This window comes from Perissodus microlepis, chromosome 19 (genome assembly GCF_051167445.1).
Source record: "Perissodus microlepis isolate ML-2025 ecotype Zambia chromosome 19, ASM5116744v1, whole genome shotgun sequence".
NCBI classification, from domain to species: Eukaryota; Metazoa; Chordata; class Actinopteri; order Cichliformes; family Cichlidae; genus Perissodus; species Perissodus microlepis.
In genome coordinates, this window is record NC_140479.1 from 22,294,260 (window position 1) to 22,314,341 (window position 20,082).

General features: G+C 38.1%; 3 protein-coding genes across 4 annotated transcripts; all 3 read right to left on the reverse strand.

Moving 5' to 3' along the window:
• Positions 1 to 115: 115 nt before the first annotated feature.
• LOC146365975 (cathepsin L-like peptidase) lies at positions 116 to 2,255 on the reverse strand. Its single transcript, XM_084915078.1, has 7 exons — positions 2,156 to 2,255; positions 1,764 to 1,906; positions 1,359 to 1,556; positions 1,048 to 1,239; positions 583 to 748; positions 357 to 462; positions 116 to 215 (listed from the first exon to the last, which is right to left on the reverse strand). Exons 1-7 carry the CDS (start codon positions 2,253 to 2,255, stop codon positions 116 to 118), a joined length of 1,005 nt encoding a protein of 334 aa, XP_084771204.1.
• Positions 2,256 to 9,827: 7,572 nt separating this feature from the next.
• On the reverse strand, positions 9,828 to 11,836 carry LOC146365976 (procathepsin L-like). Of its 2 annotated transcripts, none has more exons than XM_084915076.1 (7): positions 11,737 to 11,836; positions 11,388 to 11,530; positions 11,037 to 11,234; positions 10,758 to 10,949; positions 10,231 to 10,396; positions 10,011 to 10,116; positions 9,828 to 9,927 (listed from the first exon to the last, which is right to left on the reverse strand). In XM_084915076.1, exons 1-7 carry the CDS (start codon positions 11,834 to 11,836, stop codon positions 9,828 to 9,830), a joined length of 1,005 nt encoding a protein of 334 aa, XP_084771202.1. The 2 variants fall into 2 exon arrangements, with proteins under 2 accessions (XP_084771202.1, XP_084771203.1); XM_084915077.1 differs by having other exon boundaries at positions 11,388 to 11,525; positions 11,729 to 11,836.
• A 5,380-nt stretch (positions 11,837 to 17,216) lies between these two features.
• On the reverse strand, positions 17,217 to 19,736 carry LOC146365977 (cathepsin L-like peptidase). Its single transcript, XM_084915079.1, has 7 exons — positions 19,513 to 19,736; positions 19,120 to 19,262; positions 18,769 to 18,966; positions 18,489 to 18,680; positions 17,958 to 18,123; positions 17,738 to 17,843; positions 17,217 to 17,532 (listed from the first exon to the last, which is right to left on the reverse strand). The coding sequence occupies exons 1-7, from the start codon at positions 19,610 to 19,612 to the stop codon at positions 17,433 to 17,435; spliced, it is 1,005 nt and encodes a 334-aa protein (XP_084771205.1). The 5' UTR covers positions 19,613 to 19,736; the 3' UTR covers positions 17,217 to 17,432.
• Between the last annotated feature and the right edge of the window lie 346 nt (positions 19,737 to 20,082).

The following is a 20,082-nucleotide window of genomic DNA, read 5'->3' on the forward strand; positions in this document are numbered from 1 at the left end:
AGTGTACTGTAAAAACATACTGTTTGAATATCAGAAATTACATATGCTTAAATGGTATTTTAAGTAATTGTTTGTCAAATAAGGACAAAATGAGGATGAGTTTACTCCCACCTCATTAGACCAGAGGGCAGATTCCTCGAGTGGCAATCCCACACTGGTTGTACTTGTTCCTGCTCATCTTAATGTATCCCATCTCTCCCCATCCAAGTCCCCAGCTACAGAAAGAAACAAATTAACAACATTTAGCAGCTAAAGCTCACACTTCATGTTCATGTATACGTATCTGTGTATCACCTCTCAGTGAATATTGTAAAGAATGAAATGAACGAATTAAAATATGAGCATCACATATTTACCTGTTCTTAACCAGCCAGTAGTCATGCCCAGTCAAAGTACCATAACCTACAAGCAGCACAGCATGGCCCAAATGTGTGCTGCTGCAGGCCGGCTCATCATACAATCCTGTAAATACATGTCAATCAGACTTACAGGTATAAAGAATAAATTAAGCACCTTCAATTTCTTTTTCTATTTGAAGATATTTTTCTTGGTACTTTCCCCAAAGTGTGTCAATGTCTGCACCTGAATGGTAGAGTTGAAACGATCGATGAGAAGCATCAATGGATACAGATATCGGTCCAAAGCTAGCCACAGCAGACTTCAGTGCAGCTTCATCAGAGTTACTCACATGAACATAGCTAGTGCATTTGGCACCAATAGCATTGGGGTTGTAACGGCATAGTCCATCCTAATTGAGAGAAAATATGTTATAATTTACTATAATTTACTATACTAGATTGATTTGTATTTGAAAGAAGTACAGTAAGTAGTAAGTAGTACTACTTTACAAGTCTTGGAACTACTATATATTTTAGCCAGAAACCATCATGACTACCACTGTCTGAATGAGCACATGGCGGTTTCAACTTTGACATTTAGCAAGATGATCATAGTCAGGTAATGAACACCTGAAAATGTACGTTCAAAGATTTTGTTTTAGGAGATCTGGTGTGACAGCAGGTTTTTGAGACATTGCTGTCTAATTACCCTAGCCTCATAAGGGTAGGACGCCTCAGTGTCAATTCCTCCATTGTATATAATGTAGTGAAAAGCCTGGTATGACAAGCCTCCTTGGCAGCCGTGGTTCCCAAAGCTGCGAGAGCAGTCCACCAACTGCTGTTCACTCAGAGACACCAATTTTCTTGTCTTCCTGAAGTTCTGACCCTCCAGTGCACCAGTCTGCAATAAATATGGGTTCATCTTAATCCAGAATATATAGCTGATTATACAATATAATTAAGTTGAGCAAAGTTTGCCATATTACAACAAATAGAGAACACTAAGTTATATGTACTGACTGCACTGAAGGCCCAGCAGGAGCCACACTTCTTCTGATCCTTGACATCAGTGACATATCCCTTTTCCCTCCAGTCAACAGTGTCGGGAAGATCAATATCTTCAGGTAGCCGGAGAAATGCAGAACCATTGTGAGGCAGGGAAACATTGAGGGAACCAAGGCAGCCCTGGGAAATCAGGTGCTTGTATTCTTCATTTTCCTAATAATAATAATAATACATTTTATTTGAAAGTGCCTTTCAGAACACTCATGGACACTGGACATGGTAGAATAATAAAAGCAACATGATAACATAACATAATGAAGAAGGACATTTTTTTTCTTTTCAAATATCATTTTTGCAGTCAAAATTTAAATGTTTTTAAAAAGGATTAAACATAACTGGCACATGTTTTTCCGTACATACCATGTCAGCAAAGTAGGTCATACCGAGGCGGTATGACTTGAAACCCTGGTCTGCTAATATGTTGTCAATTAGCACAAATTCACAGTTGTTGAGCCAGATCTGCTTCCGATGAGCCTCCTCTGATGGAGAGTCATAGGATTTTTCTGCCAGTTGGAAAATGAAAAAATCATAAAGAGAACAAAGGAATTATGAATAAAGAATAAAAATTGAATTTCTGGTAAGAGATACCCTTCTGTTCCTTTTAAATTTTCTACAAGTAAACGTAAGAGTTAGTTCACATTTTTTCTCAGAATTTGAGGTTTACTAAGCATATTTTAAAGACCACAAAACATGAACAACAGCATTTCACACAAGGCTAAACTAAAAGAGGAGAAAAGAGTCTACTGTCTCACCAAACTTGAGCTTCCATGCATGAAACTCCAGATCTCCAAGAGAGATGCTGGCACAGCTGGTCACAGCCAAAAAAGCAGTAACAACTAGAAGCAACTTCATCTTGATTGAAGACAATCAGAAAAATACAGATCCTTTTGTCTTGCAGAAAACCACACAAAATGTTGCAAAGATTGAGGTTAAGCCAGCTCGGGCTGAGGTACTGTAGTTCTGTATCAGAGAGAAACAGAGTTCCTATATGGCTAACTATAATAGTTGTATTCCAGTTTGGGGACTCACAGCGGTTCAAAAACATAGTGAAAGAATTTCAGGTGCAGTAAAAGGTGGAGCTATACATTTGGAGGAGGATCACATGATGTTTGCATGATGTCACTCTTTTAACAAAATTTTTCTTCCTAATAAGCATAACTAATAAGCTGATTACTTATTAGTTATGTCATGACAATCACAAATTTAACAATCCAATCAGAGAACAGGTGGGTTGTTGGTGGGGTGCTTTACTGAGCTTCAGGTCCTGGAGGAATAAATGCCCTTCCACCCCATCGACATGTAGCACTGAGAATGGACATGAATACTGAGTGGTCAAGATCAGGTAAATGCCCTCATGTGATTCTCGTATTTTGTAATTTGTGTACTTAAATATTCTCTCTCTCATATATATATATATATATAATTAATTTAAAAGTAGACAAGCTCTACCTGATCACAGAGTGGGAGACTTTGTTTCAGTTCTTTGAACTACTTTGTGATGGTGAAAGCAGAAAACTTGGCAAAGGTCACTGGCTTGTATGAACAGTCCTTACTTTTGAAAATAATCTGTCATCTTCCTTTCTTCTCTGTTTCATACATGTCACTCCACCTCTTCCTTTCAGAAAATCACATTTCTTTTTGCTTCTTTAAAAATACTAGGGACATTTGCTGAGCCAACTCTGCCCCCCTCCTGTGATACTGCTGTCAGACTGTACTATAATCTGTATACGGCAGCCATTTCTGACAAGAGGAACACCAACATCCCCACATTCATCCCAGTGGATTGAAAAGTGATTAATAACAGGCCTATATGCAAATGAGACTCAAACTTCACCCTCACTCTTACACCAAGTAGCATTCTGAATAAAACAAAACCATTAACTTCATTTTGTTGTGCAGTGAATTTCACAATATGAAAAACATAAATTAGACAACACATTTGTTATAGTAAAAAAACCAGGAAGTAAACCCCTTTCAAATTTTAAGGTTTTACAGTGTTCTTAAAATGAGGTAACCACAACCTCATATGAGCTACAAAACATAACATGTTACACCATGTCATTATTTCTTTAACAAAAAATATGCAAAATGCTGAAGCACAGTGTGTGCAAAGGCTAAAGTATATGCTTACTTACCACCCTTACATGCCTCCCTACTGAGGAGGCTCTGGCCTTTTACAAGTGTACAGTGGAGAGCATCAAGAGCCTGAAAAATAATTTTAAAGTAAACACATTGATTGCTCATTTACGCCTTACATGACTCTGCTTAGACTTTCAGACTGCCCTCTGGTGGACAAACATTAACACAAATGGAGGGTTGTTTCTGTTGTCTTTACTTTAAAAATAAATGGATGGATTAATTATTTGGCTAAATAAACCTTTGATTTTATATATTTCAGCAGCATTTTTCTCTCAAAATAATTGCATAACAACAACAACAATAATAATAATAATAATAATAATAATAATAGTAATAATAATGAGGACAAAGAATCGTTTTTCTGAGTGGAGGCTCAGCTACCCAGCATTTTTGAATTTGTTTATTCATTTGGTTTACCTAAATATTCTGTGTTTGATTCCTGGTTTTTTTATTGTGTATATTTCTTTTATGTATTCTTAGCGTATTAAGGTTTGTTCTGTTTTTCTACTAGCTTTAGAGTTTACTGCAATTCCTTCCTCATGCCTCCATCCTGTCTTCTCAAGCCTTCCATATAATGGTCATTTATGTGTCTCTATCTTTCCTTTACAGTTTTCTCAATTGTTAAATGTGCACTATTTTAGTTTTTCTTTGTCTTGTCTTCTGTGGTTTTCTTTAGCTGAGCTTTGTTCTCCACAGCTGTCTCTATTTTGCCTTTTGTACTATTTGCCATCAGCCAAAATAAACACCTCACTTTCAGATAAACTCCACTTCCCATACCAGCTGTGATGAGTTTAGTTTCAGAGTTCCCAAGATTTAGGTTTTGCCTTTTCTACTATTTGTCATCAGGCAAAACAAACTGCCTGCCTTCGGGTAAACTCCTCTTGCCATACAAACTGAAACTAGTTTAGTTCTGCTGAAATTAACTGTGAATAAGATAAAGCAAGCATTTGTAACGTCAAAGGTCCTTTATGTAATTTGATTTATAGTTTATTGTTTATTGTTAAACATATAAGCTCTGAAAGAGGGTAAATGAACTGAATCTAGGACCCACCCTTAATCTGCAATCTTTGTAAATCATCCACATACATATTTCAGGAAGATGATCAAGTCAGTTTGTTTATTTCCTGTTGGAATTTGACTTGGACTTCCTCCAGGTGCATGACCCATCATTTTTTCCCCTAATAATATTGGAAAGCATAAAATTGCTTTCCAATATTATGCAAATGCTGTTCAGGTTATGTGTCCTTAAAATGGAAGGATGCCTACTCCATATTAAAATCTTGGGTAGCTCCAAATGTTCTAATGTTAATGAAGAGATGACAGAGGTGACTGTCTTTGGTCCTGGTGTCACTAGTGGATCTTCTCCTGTGGACATGGGCCCCCTGGCACAGTATGCAAAGCAAAGGTGTGTCAAACTTACATCACAGGTCAAGTACAGCCCACTTTGATCTTAAGCAGTGAAACTGTTTCTTGCGGTCAACCAACTGCTGCTCACTCAGATACTTTCTTATTTTCTCGAAGTGCTGACCTTCCAGTGCACTAGTCTACAATAAGGATGAGTGCATTTTAAACCAGTTGAGCAATGTTTTCGGTGTTACAAAAATAGAGAACACCAAGTTATACAGCATGCACTTACTGCACTGAAAGGCCAGCAGGAGCCACACTCCCTCTCATTCTTGACTTTAGTGACATATCCCCTTTTCCTCCAGTCAACAGTGTCGGGCAATTTAGTACCTTTAGGCAACCGATTGAAGGTAGAGCGACAGTGAGGCAGAAGCATCGAAAGGCCAAGGGCAAGCCTAGGAATCAGCCATTTGAACTCTTCATTTTCCTGTTAAACGAACATTAGAGTTCCTTCCTTTTGTTTTTTTCCAAATGCCTTTTTTCCAATTACAACTAAACAAACTGAAAACAATTCACATACATTAAAGGTCCTACATGTTTAGAGAGCAAACGCCGACAGTCAGATCATCCTCTAGTGGCTGCGTCTTTCCATTGAGTTGCAAACTTCAGACAAGCAAAAATCTTTGGGAAAAGTAATGTCTTCTCTCTGGTTACTCCTGTCTTTGAACATTTTTTTTCTGGTTTTAATGTTTCTTTCTAAACCACATCTCTGAAGGATAAACAAGGGTTGAAAGGCCATTTTACTTAAAAATACAAGCGTGGAACTAGTGGCATTAACAAAACGGTGCTTGTAAGTAGACCAACAGGAGACAGAATTATCCCACAGCCTTTCAAACCCATAAGTATTTTAAAATTCTATTTCATCAGTAGAAATATATCAGAAAAACACCGGCTTCTTCATAATGACTTGTTTAAACCAGAAACACACCAAGAAAAAAAATACACAAAAAAATGAAACACACCAGAAACATCTGGCATTTTGAGGAAGCGGGCATTTCTGGTGTTCTTCTCACTAATGAAATAAAAATTTAAAATAGCAGAATGACATTAGTTCTTCGTTTAAAATAATAAACAAGAAAAAAGAAAAAAGTAAAGTCACCCAGATATTTTCATCTATTAATAACTCACCCAGAATATCTACAAGACCATTAGACTTAAGTTTTTGATAACACTGAAGGAAGACTAACAGAAAAAAGCTTTTATGTTACATCATTCGATATTTCTAATTATTATACAGGCTTTTGATTACTTTATTTAAACTCCAAGTGCTCTTTTATTTAAAAATTAATTTTAGGCCAAAGTATAATAAAACAAAATTGTCTTTAAATATTTCTTACTTTGCAGTAATGTAGTAATGAAGGTATCATAGATGTTTATTAAATGTGGTATACAAACAGTTCATTATTGACTCCACTAATGACCATTCATTGTCCTCAAAATTACTCCCGACACTCCTTAAATTAACTGTTTTTGCAGAAGTTAAATAAACTATTTTCTTAAAACAGTTGACTCATGTAAAAATATAAAGCTCCACCTTTTTCCCTTTCTGTCATTCTTTCACTTTGTTTGAGCTGCTGATCGTCACCAAACTGGAATGAAGCAATCATAGCTGTATTCAGCCATATAAGAACTGTGTCTCTCTGACACAGACCTGCATCACTCACAGCCACTGAGACAGGTTGAAACAGATAACTTTACACAGACAGGTTTAAATACAACAAACTTAAAGAAACTTGGATATAAAGCGCCTACTGTTGTAATGGGAAAGAGACATCCAACATCATGACATGAAGCATTTTAAAGCTGACATGAAAAACATCTTTGCTTTGTTTTCTAGTAACTCAGAAAAGATCTTCTAATTTTTCTGTTTGTGTTCAGTCAAGATGAAGTTGCTGCTTGTTGTTGCTGCTGTTCTGGCTGTATCCAGCAGTGCCAGCATCTCTCTGGACGATATGGACTTTCATACCTGGAAACTCAGGTTTGGTGAGAGAGTGGGCTTTTTCTCTCTTCTTTTATTTTAGCTTTTTGTCAGAATGTGTTGATATTGTTTTGTGGAAAATTTTGTACCTGATATGTACCTAAATCCATATTTAATATGATTTTTATTTAACAAATGTTAATTGATCATTTTCCTTTCTTTGTATTTAATTTTTTATTTTTTTCAATTGGCAGAAAAATCCTATGCCTCTCAGAGAGGAGGCCATGTAATGTTTTTCACATTAGAAACATTGGCCTGTTGTGCAATCCACTATTATGCAGACAGAGATATTGAGCACCCATGGGATGCATTTTAATATTGTTCTCTGCTGGTTTTGTTTTCCACAAAGAATTAAGCCAACTGACTCATTAATCCCTGGCTTCACCTTAGGAGCTCTGTTTTTATGGAGATCTGTTTTTTGTTTCACTTTTTTGTTGTTTTACCTTTTTATTCCTTTTTGGAATAAAAGTTAGCACAAGACAGTCATGTGAGACAATTTTAGATTTTTTTAGATGGCAGACTCTTACTTTGACAGTTTTTCCTATCAGGTCAGCATTTATATAAATTCAAATTTTAATTGATTTGAAATTAAAAAATATTAACTGACCCTCAACAACAATAAAGTCAATTATTAGTAGTTCTTGTCACACAGATCCATGGACTGTATTTATTTCAGTGGCAGCTCATCAATAGAGCACTAAGGTACTGGCCCTGTGAAAATATTGCGAGGGAAAAAAATCCATCAATTAATTACAAAAGTACAACATTACAAATAAGTAAAGTTTACTTATATCTGTCAGAATCAATTTTGTGCTAAAATGTCATTGAATTATGCATGAAATTGTTGCAAATAATATTATCCTTCTGTGTATGGATGCTGGCCAAATCAGAGTGCATGGACAGACCAAAGGTTTTTCAGTGACTAGTGGCAAAGGTTCAATCTGAGCTGATTGGACAACACAACATCATTCACGCATTCACGCATCGTCACAGCACAGGCACTTTGTCTAGCTGAAGAAGAACAGGCACTCGCTCGTTAGCTAGCAGTTGACTTTGAATTGTGACTTCAAGTACTGCTGAAACAGTAAAGTTAAATTCAATTGTGTATTTACAGCAAAATCCACTTTTAACCCTCTCGAGGCAGCCGTTGCCGATTTGCAACAGTTAAAAACTAACAACCTGATTACCCCACATACATATTTTATGAGTTTTTTTACTCAGAAGTACCACTGCAGGACTTGGCTGTGCATTAGCAACAAAAAGTTTAATTTGAGCCTGAGAGGGTTAAGACAGTTGATCGAAGGAAAGAAAAGAATCAAAGCATTTGGATTTGACTGCCTGGAATGAAATATCCAGCAGCAGTCCACAGATTGTGGGAGAGTATGTACACGTACCTTCTCCAGCACACTATATTACAAGTGGAGTAAGCTAACTGGATGTGAGTGAGAAATGCCTTCTTTTGCTTTCAATGTCTTCTGTTTCAACATCCGTGGTACGAACATGGTACCAAAACGTACTACACTTTTAAGTAGTTTTTTTATTTTTCAAAGCCTACAATGACGGTACTGCAAGTACGCTGTATATTTTAATTATGCTACTTTTGTTTGTATTTGACATGGTTTGTGCTCTTGCCACATATGTCAAAAACGGCATCTCAGCAGTTTGTGGAGCTGAAATAGCTCCACACATGGCTCTGCTTATACTCACCCATTATTGTCAACTAAGTGAGCGAGCACACGTGAGCTGTGATGCATTTATACAGGATATTTTGCGTATCACTATGACAGGTGGGAAAAGAAGTAGTTCCTACTGATCATTTACAGAATCCCAGTAATACAGTTACTTTTCCACTGTTTTTCAGTTCATGAAAAATTACAAATTTATCACAAATGACTAAAATATCAATATTTTAATATGAGAATTGATTCTAGAACATAAATATCTTGTATCAGAGGCATCAATATTTCACACCACTACTGAATGGCCCAGTCCATCAAACCGTCATTGCCACCACTGTTTCCATGGTTGCTAACGAATCAACCAACTGCTTCTTACTTAAAGCCACCAGCCCTCTAATCTTCCTGAAGTTCTGACCCTCCAATGTGTAAGTCTGCAATAAGGATGAGTCATTTTAAGCCAGACAGGAGTTGAGCAAAGTTTCTTATGTTACAATATGAACAAGTAGTATCAAAGTATCCACTCTGCTCCATGTTCTTTGAGCTTTTAGGGAAGATGAGGCACATGGGAACATAGCTAGGATGAATTAGACCTAACGAGACTGGAAAGCAAAATCAAATACACTGCATACGGGATGAAAGACTGTCAAAATAAAACAGGAAGTACACGACACAGAAATGGGGAAAAGCAAAAGATAAAACACGAGGAGAGGAAAAAGGGAAACGGGGAAGGAAGATGAAGCACAGCGACATGACTAAGACACACAGAGCACTAGGGACAAAACAGTCTCTCACAAGTGACACAGAGGTGAGACAAAGACACAAGAGAAATCTAACAGACACACAAGAAAACTTAAAAACATAGAAAGAACTAAACTCGATGGTAAACTTTAAAAACTTGAACTTAAACTGTCATAATACGAAGAGTCACAAAACACAAAAATAACTGGGGAACACAAAAGTCTGCAGCTGCATTCGACAGGTGCTAAACATTTATGTCTAGATGATGGATTGATGAACAGAACACAGTTTCACAATTTATGTATTTATTTTAACTTGTATTTGTCTTATTTATGAATTTATTCCATTAAACACTGATGCAGGAAAAGAGAGGTTCTTGACCCGACAAATAAAATTATGTTTAGTTACATAACACGGTTAAAAACTTTAAACTAAATTTTGGTCAAATCAGAAGGAAAAACTGAGGATAGGTTTCTTCCGACCTCTTCAGACCAGAGGGTACGTTGCATCAGAAGAAATCCCACACTGGTTGGATTTGTTCCTGCTCATCTTAATGTATCCCTTGTCTCCCCATCTGAGACCCCAGCTGCAGAAAGAAACAAATTGCACAGTTTAACAACATTTAGCTGCTAAAACATTAAAATATGAGCGTCACATGGGAGTAAATACCTGTTCTTGATCAGCCAGTAGTCATGTCCATCTTCTGTACCATAACCCACAGCCAGCACATCGTGGTTCAACACTGTCTTGCTGCAGTCGGGCTCATCATACACTCCTGCAAATACATGTCAATCAGACTGAACAAAAGAACAAATGAAGCATTTCACATTTCTTTTCCAATTTAAAAATGTTTCTCTGCACTTTACAAATATTTCTTCAATGTCTGCACCTGATTGGTAGAATCTGAATGAGTTATGAGAAGCATCGATGCCAACAGATATTGGTCCGATAGTGGCCACAGCCTCCTTCAGGGCGTCTTCGTTACTGGGTTCCACTTCAACATAGCCAGTGCATTTGGCACCAATACCATCAGGCTTGTAACGGCATTGTTGACCCTAATACAGAGAACATATGCAATCATAAGTTTCTACTGCTGTCACACATTTATATTAGCAAACAGAGGCTTTCCAAAAGCTGTTAAAAATAGATTTTGAAAGAAGTTAATAAAGTAGCTCATGCTGTGAGTTTTACAGGGCTTGGAGCTACCATATGTTTTGGCAGTACTGTACAGCCTTTCATGCATGGCCATTATTAACACCACTGTCTGAATGAGCTGATTTGCATTTATAATTCTGATATTTACAATGTGATGATATTCAGGTGATAAAGACCTGACTGCATATATTCAAGGTTTGTGATTTAAATCACAGAAGAAACAGGTGTGTGTTTGTGTTCGACACATTGCTATCTATTTACCTTAGCCTCATAAGGGTAGGATGTCTCAGTGTCAATTCCTCCATTGGCTTGGATGTACTGAAAGGCCCGCTTCACCGATCCTCCATTGCAGCCGTTGTTGCCAAAGCTGTGAGAGCAGTCCATTAACTGCTGCTCGCTCAGAGACACCAGCTTTCCTGTCTTCCTGAAGTGCTGACTCTCCAGTACACCAGTCTGCAGTAAGGACGAGTCGATTTCAAACCAGACAACATTTTTTGTTTCCCAAAGTTACCCAAAGAACACAAAATTTTATGAACGCACTGTACTGAAGGCCCAGCAGGAGCCACATATCTTCTGATCCTTGACTTCAGTGACATATCCCTTATCCCTCCAGTCAACAGTTTCGGGCAGATCAATACCTTCAGGCCGGCGAAAGAAGCTAGAGCCACGCTGAGGCAGAGAAGCATTAAAGGAGCCAAGGTAGCTTTGGGAAATCAGCTGTTTGTACTCTTCATGTTCCTGATAAAGAGGGAAGACATTCATGGGGGTTTTATCAAACAAAGTTGTTGTTTGTTTTTTTGTATCCTCACATGCTAATTGCATCAAAAAAGACAGATAACAACCGAATTGGTGAAGGGTAAAATCTGAATGATCTCTTTTTTGTACACATACCATGTCAGCAAAGTGGGTCATCCCAAGGTGGTAGGACTTCAAACCCTGGTCTGCCAAGATGTTGTGCACTAGCACATGTTTGCGGTTGTTGAGCCAGATCTGCTTCCGGTGAGCCTCCTCTGACTCAGAGTCATATGACTTTTCTGCAAGTTGGAAAAGGAAATTATGAGAAACAGAACAATTTTTTGATTCGCTAACATATTTCCTTTGATTTGAATCTTATAAACTTTTACATACTGGATGAGGCAAGTTCGAGGTTTGGACAGTGTCTTAAAGAACACAAAACATGATCAGAAGCTTCTGAAAAAACACAAAAACAAAAGAGGAGAGAAAGAGTCTGCTGTCTCACCAAACTTGAGTTTCCAGGCGCGAAACTCCAGATCTTCCAGAGAGATGCTGGCACAGCTGGATACAGCCAGAACAGCAACAACAACAAGCAGCAACTTCATCTTGACTGAATACAAAGAAACAGATCCTTTGTGACTTGTAGGAAACCACATCAGTTTTAAAATGCTTTCTGTCACTTTAAATGGATGTTGGATGTCACTTTCATAGTACGACAGTATCATCTCTCTCTCCAAACCTTTTGCAAATTAATAATTCCTTGTTTTTCTTTGTTTTTTTTTCATCAGTATATTACTGAAAAGTGCATTTACACACTCGCCTGTGTGTCTAATTACGTGCTGTAGCTACTTACCTGTCTCAGTGTCCGTGGTTGATATAGGTCTGCGTCAGAGAGAACGTCTTATATAGCAGACCACTAGTATGACTGCAGTATTCCAGTCAGGTCAGGACAGGAGTAAAGTAAAGAAAGCGAAAGAATGTTAAGTACTGAAATAGAAAAAGGTGGAGGTGTCAGGGTCCCTCAGTCCTCCTTGGCTTCTCCCCTATGATTGGGTCTTCTGTCTGTCTTTTCCCATTTTCTCCTCTGTTTGTGTTCGTTTGTGTGTCTCTGCGTTTGGAAACTAAATCCAGGATATCACTTACAAAACAAAACCCATCTCACTCACTCTGTTGGATAACCCCACCAAAGCTATCAGTTTCTATGATTTGAAGCCCCCATTACCCTGTTGGTCCGTGGTCACCCTTGGTTACGACCCCACAATCCGCACATCAACTGAGAAAAAAATGAGTCTGGATGGAGGCTGTCTTTCCATAAGAACTGTTTAAAATCCACTCTTCCTTCAGATTCTACAGCCCCTGAACCAAACCCACCTGAGTTTTCAGGTGGGTTTGGTTCAGGGTTCCAAACTGTTTATCATGATTTGGCTGAAGTTTTCAGAAAGGATCTCACTCTGTCTCTTCCTCCACATCTGTCTGTCACTTGATGAGAATTAGGCAGGGGGTGAGTGGAAGATGGCCTTCAATACCCATCACAGACACTTCAAATACCTGGTAATGCCCTTTGGACTAACTAACACACCTGCTGTTTTTCAGGCCCTAGTTAATGACGTTGTCTGGCATTTCATAAATTGTTTCATGTTTGTCTACCTGGATGACATCTTATTTTTCTCACGATCTCTCTCAGAACATAAAATCACTTAAGGTTAGTCCTGCAACAGCTGCCCAAGAAGTTGTTTCTAAAAGGCAAATTTTATGTTGACAGTGTATCTTTGCTGGGCTACAGGAAAGATACATTGTTGGGCTACCAAAGGGACATCTCAAACCAGGCCCAGCAAAGGTGCAAGCAGTCATGGACTGGCCATTGCCTGAGAACTGCAGATGTTGCAACGTTTCCTTGGTTTTGCTAACTTTACTGGGACTTCAGTAAAGTTGCCATGCCTCTAACCCAACTTGCCAAATCACAGTTCCAGTGAACCCCAGCAGCTCAGTCGTCCTTCGACTTTCTCAAACAACACTTCACTTCTGCTCCCATCCTTTCTCAACCAAACCTCTCACAACAGTGGATGTGGATGCATTAGATTCTAGAGTGGGAGCCGTCTTGTCTCGACATAAAGAAGGTCAAACGCATCCATGTGCCTTTTTCTCTTGTCGTCTATTCCCTGCGGAGCAAAATTATGACGTTAGATCTGGAGCTGAAACTCTTGCATACCTCGAAACAGCGAGTGGGCTTTGTTTTTTACCCTCTTGAATTTTCCTGCAACGTACAGGCCAAGCTCTTTAAACAAGCTAGTCCACTGTGTAAACCTGAATTCTGTGTGTAGAGACCAGTTTTCCTTTTTTTTAAACTGGTATCTATTTGCTGATTTGGTCATAATTAAATTTTTTTTTAAATGTAGTATTGTAGTCTCAAATGGTTTATTGTTTTTTATTAAATAATATGCAAAAATACAGATTACACATATTTGACTTGATGGTGGAAACTGGATTGGCAGTCTGTCCAACAAAAAACACATAAATGCAAATTTATGATTGAAACAAAAAATGTCATCCATGACAGGTCTACAGGAAAAATGGGGACCCTTCAGCTTTATTATTTTGGGAACACAAAAGTCTGCAGAAAACTATAAATGTATCCCACACATGCTTAACATTTCTCTGTTGATACTGGATGATACTGGATTGCTCAACAGACCATAGTTTCTAATGCTAAAAACCACTTCATGGGTAATAAGCTACACACTACCAACACAACGTAACAAACACAATTACAATTTTTACATCTTAGTATAAAGCATTCTATTTATTTATTTAACATGCATTTGATGTCTTTATGACGTTATTCCGTTAAGCACCAATGCAGGAAAATAGTGCTTCTTGACACCATAAATCAAATGATGTTTGGTTACATAACTTGGTTAAAAACATTCATATACATTTTGGTCAAAGCAGAAGGAAGAAATGATGATGAGTTTCTTCTGAAATCTTCAGACCAAAAATATTGGAATTACTTTGGAATTAGCAATTCCACACTGGTTGGTTGTTCCTGCTTATCTTAATGTTTCCTTTCTCTCCCCATTCAAGGCCCCAACTACAGACTTGGTTTGATAAGTGAGACACTCTGGAAAATATGTTCTTACTCCAGGACATATCTCAGAAACTAAGAAACTTTTACACCACACAAATTATATTTTTTCATCTCTGTTCACAAGTTTCTGGATTTCTTTTTTTGTAAGACTAAGACTGAACGTTTTGGTTTTTTTTTTTTTTATTTCTGGAAAAGTTCACATTCTCTGTGTCTCAGTGTCAGTTAGCACTATTCCTTCAGTCAGTACTGTTGGTTAGATCAGTACCTTCAGGCAGGCAAAGATAGGTCGAGCCTCAGCGAGGCAGAGAAGCATTGAAGGAGACACGCAACCCAGGGAAACCAGCTGTTTGCACTCTTCATGTTCCTGGTAAACAGGGAAAAATTATGAGGATTTTATCCAAAAGTTGGACCCTGGTCTGCCAAGATGTTGTGCTCTAGTGCAAGCTTGCAGTTGTTGAGCCAGACCTGTTTCTAGTGAACCTCCTCTGACTTAGATCAGAGTCATATGACTTTTCTACCAATTGGAAAAGGAGATTATGAGAAAAACAGAAAAAAGAAATTAATCTTTTTTTTTTTATCTGCTAAAATGTTTCCTTTTATTTGAGTCTTAGAAACTTTTACACAAGTAAACACATGGGTGAGCATTTCTTTGTTTGAGTTTGAGGCTTGGACAGCATCTTTAAGAACATAAAACATGATCAGAAGCTTCTGACAAAAATCGAAAATAAAAGAGAAGAAAAAGAGTCTGCTGTCTCACCAAACTTGAGTTTCCAAGCGTGAAGCTCCAGATCTTTCAGAGAGATGCTGGCACAGCAGGTTACAGCAGAACAGCAGAAAAAACAAGCAGCAACTTCATGTTGACTGAGAAGAAGCAGAGAAAGACAGAGGCATAGCCAGCTTCTCTGCACTTTCATGGCAGGATTTGACTATAGTCAAAAGAGGTAGTCACAGAATGTTTGGCTTTTCCACCTCCCACAGAAGGCTAGATGGTCAGGTGCAGAAAAGTTCATGACAGTCAGTCAGACAGATAATTTTCTTTGGTTTCAAGTAATTTTTGCAAATCTCAGTTCCATAAAATCCTCATCTTCAGTTTAGTTTAATCTAAGCAGCATATTTATTTAGTATTTAAAATCAAATCTGCATTATGTCTGGGACAACACTGGATACATTTACACATGGAGAGATATTTCACTACCAGGCCTGCAGGTCTGCAGAGAGGCTGGGGGTGCTGCTCCAGCTATAGCAGCCATCTGTCCCTAAGACCTCCAGGCTGGTTGAGACCCCTGAGGATGTGTTGATGCTCCTGTCAGGAGACAGACACACACTCTACTTTTAAGATTAGGCTTAAACATTCATTTTTGAGAAACCATATAGTTATGGCTCGATCAGGTGACCCTGAATCCTCCCTTAGTTATGCTGCAATAGGCATAGGCTGCTGGGGGACTCCCATGATGCATTGAGTTTTTCCTTTTCAGTCACCTTTTTCACTCACTATGTGTTAATAGACCTCTCTGCATTGAATCGTGCTTGTTATTAATCTCTGTCTCTCTTCCACAGCATGTCTTTATCCTGTCTTCCTTCTCTCACCCCAACCGGTGGCAGCAGATGGCCCCGCCCCTCCCTGAGCCTGGTTCTGCCGGAGGTTTCTTCCTGTTAAAAGGGAGTTTTTCCTTCCCACTGTCGCCAAAGTGCTTGCTCATAGGGGTCATATGATTGGTGGGTTTTTTCTCTGTATCTATTATTGTAGGGTCTACCTTACAATATAAAGAACATTGAGTCGACTGTTTCCAATTGAATTGGACTGAATTGATTTGAATGGCTTTTGATGACCATGGTACCTGTTGAGGATTATAGTTCTAAAACAAGATTGGCACATTAATGCACTTTCAAACCCTTTTAAAAGTACCCATCTTGCTTCAGGTGTGGCATCCTCTGCCATTCTAGAATCAGCAATTAGAAAGCGTTCAGTGAAGCTTCCTGCTTTCAGGATGACAGCTGCTCCAAGTTTGTCAGCCAGCTGGTGCAGGTGTTGAGCCATGCTTTTCCTCACTGTGGCACAGTGATGACTGAGAAAGGACAATACTAGACACACAACTCTGGGAACTGTATCGCTAGTTAAACAGAGTTAATCAGAATCCAAACATGGATGCAGTTTTCCACCTTGGCTTAAAGCGCCAGATTGACCTCCTCATGAATAAAGTCACTGGAAGTCTGCGCAAGCTTCAGCGGTAGAGTTTGGCCTGTTTGAAAATATTCAGTGTTGAAAATTATATATACAGATTGCATGTATATAAATAATATTTTCTGTTATTACAAAAAGACCAGAAATGTCAAAATTAAAGGTAGCTTATTATCCATAACTATGATTTTTAATGAACAAATTCCATCATAATTAATACACACGGTGAATTTCATAAGTATAGAAGACCTCCTGTGACGTTTGTTATTTTTCAAGAAAGGTCATAATCATTGTGTTATAAACCTGTTCTAACTATCATTTGCTTTATTTGGGTTTTCCTTAGTCTAACCAAACACTTTTTTAAGCTATCTATGAAGTTTTGAGGTCACCAAAGAATTTATTCTGTTTGTCTCCATCAGCTGAAGAAACTGGAAAAATGTGATGTTTGTCACACAAATTTTAAGCTAGCTAAATGCTGAAAGATATTCTTACCTTAAAATAATTGTTATTTTAATAATGGAGTGGAGATCAGTATGTATGTCTCAACAATAACCATACAAATTCTGTAAGTAATGCGATATCAAACGTCTCAACAAACTGAACCTGGGAAACATTGGCTTTATTCATTGGAGAACACAAAAGTCTCCAGAAAACTAGAAACGCATCCCATGGGTGCTGAACATTTCTGCCTGGATGATGGATTGATCGACAGAGCACAGTTTCACAGCTTATTTATTTATTTTTTTTACATGTATTTGCTGTAGTTATACATTTATTCCATCAAACACCTTTGCAGGCAAAGAGAACTTCTTAACACCACAAATAAAATTATGTTTAGTTAAAAACAACTTGCTTAAAAAGACTGAAATAAATTCTGGGCAAACCAGATTTTCTGTAAAATCAGAAGGAAAAACTGAGGATGGGTTTCTTCCGATCTTCAGACCAGAGGGTAGCTTGCTTGAGAAGCAATCCCACACTGGTTGGATTTGTTCCTGCTCATCTTAATGTATCCCTTGTCTCCCCATCTCAGACCCCAGCTGCAGAAAAAAAGAAATTACACAGTTTAACAACATTTAGCAGCTAAAAATTAATAGTGTTCACACTAACAGTCCAAAAGCATGTGGAGAAATAATGATCTGAATAAATAAGATGCCTTTACATATTTTTGTATCAGCACTCAGTGAATGTTAGAAGTACTGAAGTGCATGAATTAAAATATGAGCATCACATGGGAGTAAATACCTGTTCTTGATCAGCCAGTAGTCATGTCCATCTTCTGTACCATAACCCACAGCCAGCACACCATGGTCCAACACTGTCTTGCTGCAGTCGGGGTCATTGTACACTCCTGCAAATACATGTCAATCAGACTGAACAAAAGAACAAATAAAGCATTTCACATTTCTTTTCCAATTTAAAAATGTTTCTCTGCACTTTGCAAATATTTCTTCAATGTCTGCACCTGATTGGTAGAATTGGAATGAATGACGAGAAGCATCAATGCCAACAGATATCGGTCCGATAGTGGCCACAGCTTTCTTCAGGGTTTCTTCGTTACTGGGTTTGACATGAACATAGCCAGTGCATTTGGCACCAATACCATCAGGCTTGTAACGGCATCGTTGACCCTAATACAGAGAACATATGCTATTATAAGTTTTTACTGTTGTGACACATTTACATAGCAAACAGAGAGTTTGCCAAAATACTGTGATGTTAAAAATAGATTTTGAAAGAAGTTAATAAAGTAGCTCGTGCTGTGAGTTTTACAGGGCTTGGAGCTACCATATGTTTTGGCAGTACTGTACAGCCCTTCATGCGTGGCCATTATTAACACCACTGTCTGAATGAGCTGATTTGCATTTATAATTCTGATATTTACTATATGATGATATTCAGGTGATAAATACCTGACTACATATATTCAAGGTTCGTGATTTAAATCACAGAAGAATCAGGTGTGTGTGTGTTTGATATATTGCTATCTATTTACCTTAGCCTTATAAGGGTAGGATGTCTCAGTGTCAATTCCTCCATTGGCTTGGATGTACTGGAGGGCCCGCTTCACCGATCCTCCATTGCAGCCATTGTTGCCAAAGCTGTGAGAGCAGTCCATTAACTGCTGCTCACTCAGAGACACCAGCTTTCCTGTCTTCCTGAAGTGCTGACCCTCCAGTACACCAGTCTGCAGTAAGGACGAGTCGATTTCAAACCAGACAACAGTTTTTGTTCCCCAATGTTTTTCCAAAGAACACAAAATTTTATGTACTCACTGTACTGAAGGCCCAGCACGAGCCACACTGCTTCTGATCCTTGACTTCAGTGACATATCCCTTATCCCTCCAGTCAACAGTGTCGGGCAGATCAGTACCTTCAGGCCGGCGAAAGAAGCTAGAGCCACGCTGAGGCAGAGAAGCATTGAAGGTGTGAAGGCAGCCCTGGGAAACCAGCTGTTTGTACTCTTCATTTTCCTGGTAAAAAGCAGCAAAGTTCACGGGTTTTTATTCAAAAAATTTTGGGTTTTTTTTTTGTATCATCACATGCTAATTATATTGAAAAATATTGATGACAACTTAAATGGTTAATTGGTCAAATCTAAATGATATGTCTTTTTCTGCACATACCATATCGGCAAAGTGTGTCATCCCAAGACGGTAGGATTTCAAACCCTGGTCTGCCAAGATGTTGTGCATTAGCACAAATTTGCGGTTGTTGAGCCAGACCTGCTTCCGGTGAGCCTCATCTAACTCAGAGTCATATGACTTTTCTACCAATTGGAAAAGGAAATCATGGGGGGAAAAGAACAAAAGAAAGTTAATCATTTTGTATTTTAAACCCGCTAACATATTTCCTTTATTTCCAGTTTTATAATCTTTAGCACAAGTAAAAACACAGGTGAGCTCATCTTTCTTTCTAAATTTGAGGCTTGTACAGTATCTTAAAAAACATAAAACATGATCAGAAGCTTCTGACAAAAAGAAAAAATGAAAGAGGAGAGAAAGAGTCTACTGTCTCACCAAATTTCAGTTTCCAAGCGTGAAATTCCAGATCTTCCAGAGAGATGCTGGCACAGCTGGATACAGCCAGAACAGCAGAAACAACAAGCAGCAACTTCATCTTGACTGAATACAAACAGAAAAGAAAGAAATCCTTTGTGACTTACAGGAAACTTATGTTTCTGATGAAAACTGATTTTTTTTTTATTCTTTCTTGGTAATACATGTTTTAAAATGCTTTCGTCATAATATTACATGCCACTTTCATTTGTCCCATTTTATTTGGGAGTTTCTATGTTACCTCCTCCAGAAATGTTTTTCTGAAATTAATAATTTTTTTGTTTTGCTTTTTTCATCATAATAACTGAAAAGTGTATTTACACTTTTACAACTAAACTACATGTTTAGTTATCTGTGCTGTAGTTACTTACCTGTCTCAGTGTCCGTATCTGTTGTGCAGAATGTAGCACAATCACCTGTGGTTGATATAGGTCTGCGTCAGAGAGGAGTTCTTATATAGTGGGCTACTAGCATGACTGCAGTATTCCAGGTCAGCACAGGTGTTTGTAAAGAAAGTGAAAGAACGTGAAG